General features: G+C 43.8%; 1 protein-coding gene across 2 annotated transcripts in view; it reads right to left on the reverse strand.

The window, feature by feature from the left end:
- Positions 1-4,057, reverse strand: part of hpgd (15-hydroxyprostaglandin dehydrogenase) — a 13,611-nt gene extending 9,554 nt beyond the window's left edge. Inside the window, exons 1-2 of one of the 2 annotated variants that reach the window (XM_019879704.1) lie at positions 3,732-4,057; positions 3,220-3,343 (exon numbers count right to left, since the gene is read on the reverse strand). In XM_019879704.1, the coding sequence (XP_019735263.1) occupies positions 3,220-3,343; positions 3,732-3,824 (217 nt within the window). In that variant the 5' untranslated portion in view covers positions 3,825-4,057. Of the gene's footprint in view, positions 1-2,673; positions 2,850-3,219; positions 3,344-3,731 lie in introns of those variants that run through there. The other variant, XM_019879705.1, reaches the window with a different exon arrangement.
- Positions 4,058-4,485: the final 428 nt, after the last annotated feature.

Below are 4,485 nucleotides of genomic sequence, written 5' to 3' on the forward strand. Positions count from 1 at the left end.
TTTTCTGCCAATCTGTGTTTTTCCCTTTTTGGCCAAATATATATTTTACGACAACTGTCTTGTTGACGGCGTCTTTTATTCGTTCCACTGGGGTTTAGCGGGTGTGTTTATAAAGAGACGAAAATTGTTTGGGGACTATCCCCCACGTTCTAGTTGAGATGGTATAACCCAAGAGGCAAAATGACGCTTGCTACTGTTGTTGCGAGTTGCCATTCGTTCTACTAAACCATTCGTCAAACGCCGTCATGTCTTCTGTCGTTATTACACAAATAAAAATCTCTTTACTGTTACGAGTGTTAGTGCCTCAATATGGCTACGCTCGTGAAAGCAAAACAACGAACTCAAACGCGTCTTCGTTCAATGTTGTCAACTAATATCCGGATTAATTTTATGCAAATTTTCCTCAATTTCATAAAAAAATTGAAAAATCCAGAGGACTTTCATCTCTGAAAGGCAGCCGATAATAAATCTGAAGGCAAGAGCAACGAGTGCGTCCCACACGGTGAAAGTTAAGCTAATTTGACGGATTTAGTGGCAAAATATAAATCATCATGCTTTGCAGGTATTTTGGATTAAAAAATGAAGCAGAGTGAAGTGTTGTGCTCACTTAGCGAAAATTGTAATGAAGCAAGTCAGCACAACATTACGTTGCAGTTTACAATGTGAAAAAAACAACACGTTTTTAGTGCATTGAGCAACATCGTAAATTGTGAGAGGTCCTGTTTCAAACCAGACATGATTAATATGGTAAAATAGTGTTTTTCTAAGAATCTGTAGAAGTTGCACTGTTCTTGAAAGAGAAGCTGTTCAACCAGAGCCCCCCCTTGTTGAATTCATGTGTCCCCATAAAGATTGAGCTCTGGTGACGAGTCTGTATTAAGATGATAAAAAGACAAGCCCCTACATGCTGGACCATATTTCCTTCTGTAAACGCTGCTGCCTGAGGTTGTCTTTTGTGCGTGTCACTCTATGTCGTTGCGTTCATAGACGTCGCATAAACATAAAAATATCAGACTTAACCAAAAAACCCCCCAAAAAAATCCAAATTGGGCATCACGCTCTGCAGTGTGAACGCAGCCTATTAGTCTTGTTTTAATTCGCTTCCACGGATTTGTTTTGCGGTGTGAATTAGTAATAAGATGGTATGTGGTTGTTTTTGCCGGCGAAGTTGCGCTGGATGTCTCCGTCCCCAAAAATACTCAAAAGTGTCTGCTCCTCTTCGTCTGTCAATCTATTCATTCATTTTTCCTCCATTCTTAAAATATTGCGACAAGTGAGGACAGCTGGTAAATACTGCACACTAGAAGTTAGCAGTTAGATAATGTTGACACAAACAACACACACCCAAGTTCAACCAATCGGTGTTCATCAGTGCAGCCCACCCCCTCCAAAGTTCTAACTGGGCCCAGAAAGATCCTCGGTCATCTTCTTACCTACGTAAATCCTTTTGGTGGAAACTCACGGCCAACTCCATTTACATCGGTAAATTGAAAAGTTCTTCAAAAGGTTCTTGCAGTGGAAAAGGGGCTTTTGAGAGCCCTAAATGGTCAAAGGATCCTCTATACTTGGATTTGGTGTCATTTTGTTGTTTTGTTCGGTAGATGCCATCTGCCGGCCGTCTTTTACTTTATGTCAGTGTACACCTATTTTGACTTATACTTGCAGAAAAAAAAAAGTTTTTACTGATACTTTTTTACACATAAAAAAAAAAAAAATACCAGAATATTATTGCAGTACATTATGCGACTTTGTTACATGAACTTGAAACTATGATTGTGCGTGCGTGCGTGTGTGTGTGTGTGTGTGTGTGAGCGCAGCCCACTTGTTCTTGGCACACTGGGCTCTGGCTGCAACATGACTCAGATGCCACCCGAGCAGGGTGAGTCTCCCCTCACAAGGGTCGCGGGGCGTGCTCCAGCCGTCTCTGAGCAGTAGGCGGAGGACACCCTGAACTGGTTGCCAGCCAATCGCAGGGCACACAGAGACTAACAACCATCCGCACTCACACCTAAGGACAATTTTGAGTGTTCAATCAGCCTGCCATGCATGTTTTTGGAACGTGGGAGGAAACCAGAGGACCCGGAGAAAATCCACACAGGCACAGGGAGAACATGCAAACTCCACACAGGAAGGCTGGAGATGCAATCGAACCCGATATCTCTGCACTGTGAGGTCCACGTGCTAACCACTGGACCATCGGGCCGCCTAAATATACATACATATATATGGTTACATTAAAACATTAAAGGTTAAAGGTTGTGCAACTTAGATGACAAGAGTATGTTGCTGTATTATTCACCTATCAGGACTCTGGATGTTAAACTAAGCATTCAAAATAATTCTGTATCATGGACAGCTGCTGACAGCTATTTAAAATGTCAGAGGCTGACAATAGTGAATGACTACAAAGTGCATACATCTCTCCCAAAACAAGCCACCGGCTTGTTGTTAATCTCCATATGTGAGCAGACAGATCAGGTTTCATCAACCACTGACGAAACCAGAGGTGGTAAAACCTGCATGTGTCAAGAGCGGCTGCATTCCACACTTGGCCACCACACAATTAGAAACAAACACACCTGACTTCAGCAAAGGTTTGACACATAGGTTGACACACACTAATTGACAGGAGTAATGCGATCACACATTTAGAAGCATTCCCCGGTTGTTAACCTGCCGGGATTTCCAGGCAATGTCACACATTGAAACCTCTTTCCCTTTGCTTGTCCTTTCATTCCCTCAGAGCCACATATGCCCATATAGAGTGCACAATGTTCAACGCGCTGCACTGTCGAACCAACAGCAGAAATGCAGCGAAACAAGCAGTCATGTGACTACGTACAAGACCAGACAAGCTTCATTTGAACTGAACTCTGATTGCTGCTTGTCAAGTGAGATCCGCAAGTGACCAGATTGTCACAGCTTGTCTTCGGCAACCGTTCCCACACTCTCAATGTATAACTGGCAGTAGAAGCAAACACACAAGCAAGGACTGGCTCTTGGAAAATGTTTGTCCAAAAAAAAAAAAGTAGCAACGTTTTCCGTTCTTCTTTGAAGTCATTTCCCAGTTGAGGCTGACCAGCTGAGACGTTTTATGAATTGGTTATTGTGTTGTGTTCAAATTATAAGAGCAGAGGCAAGAGTTTCCTATCATGGGATAAGTGTAATAAATGTTTCCGATGAGAATATGTCACTTCTCACGTGCTGAGTGACAGTTACCTCGAAGGGAGTCTCCATTGGAAACATCACACTGAATAAAAGTGCTTCTGTCATCTCCAAATTCCGCATCCAGCTGTTTCTTGCACTCTTCCCCACGGGTCTTGTTCAGGTCAACCACAGCCACCTAAAGGACACAACAGCTTTGAGTAAAATGTCAAAAGGAGTGTGCTGATGTTTTCTTTGTTGTAAAATTAAATCATGCTGGACTCTGAATCAGTCTCGGATAATATTGTCAGTGCTTCATGCAACAGTTGCCTAAATTGTTGAATCAAAACAGTCACTGTCACAGAACATAAATTCTTTGAGATGCAGATATGAGCACTCAGAATCTGTGCTGCCAGGTGAAGTCAGAGCAGTTTGGTCAAAACAGGTTGTGCGGCAAAAAGTCAAACTAGTTGTGCAAGAGCTGTCTGTGAATGAAAACACCATCTGCTCCATGGCAATGAATGTTACAACGGTGTGAGCGACTGTCAAAGTGGTGAAAAGAAGCAGTGAGACAGATCCGGACTGACCTTAGCTGAGCTCTGTAGGAGGGACTGGACTACTGCTCTCCCTATGCCTTGAGCTCCCCCAGTCACCAGAGCCACCCTCCCATTTAGAGACATGATCTTATCCCCACGTTGGCTTCTCTCTGGCAACCTGTCGCTCACTTGTGAAGTTTGCTTTTTTTTTTTTCTTTGCTGCCCACCTACTTGAGGACTCACACACCCATCTGACGCTTTCTCTCTCTTTGAGCACGCTCAGAGGCTCGCTCACTATTCCGTCTGTTTTGGTTGGGTCGAGCTTTGCCTCTTTTCCCTCCCTTCTCTTCATTGGCCACCTCTCCCCTTCTGCTTATCAGGCCAAACAAGTGCTGTGTGTGTGTGTGTATGTGAGAGAGAGAGAGGGGGAGAGAGAGAGAGAGAGAGAGAGAGAGAGAGAGAGAGAGAGAGAGAGACAGAGAGAGAGAGAGAGACAGAGAGAGACAGAGAGAGAGAGAGAGAGAGAGAGAGAGAGAGAGCACGTCGAAGAGTTTAAGTAAACTGTTGGATAATAATTACAGATTTATCCAACAGTTGTACCTGCCCTCCTAACTCCTCCCATTTCCTTGTCCCCACCCCTTTTTCAGCACTCTTTCACCTCTCTCACTTCATTTGTCTTGAACACATTTCAATTCCTAACCTGTGGAATATCCTACAACTGAGTGCAACCATCGGGATTCGGTGTTAGTCGTCTGGATTTCTCATTGTGCATGACTTCTGCCAGAACCAACCCACCCCCCCCCAC

The sequence above is a fragment of the Hippocampus comes genome, unplaced genomic scaffold (assembly GCF_001891065.2).
Source record: "Hippocampus comes isolate QL1 unplaced genomic scaffold, H_comes_QL1_v1.1 scaffold158, whole genome shotgun sequence".
Taxonomy (NCBI): domain Eukaryota; kingdom Metazoa; phylum Chordata; class Actinopteri; order Syngnathiformes; family Syngnathidae; genus Hippocampus; species Hippocampus comes.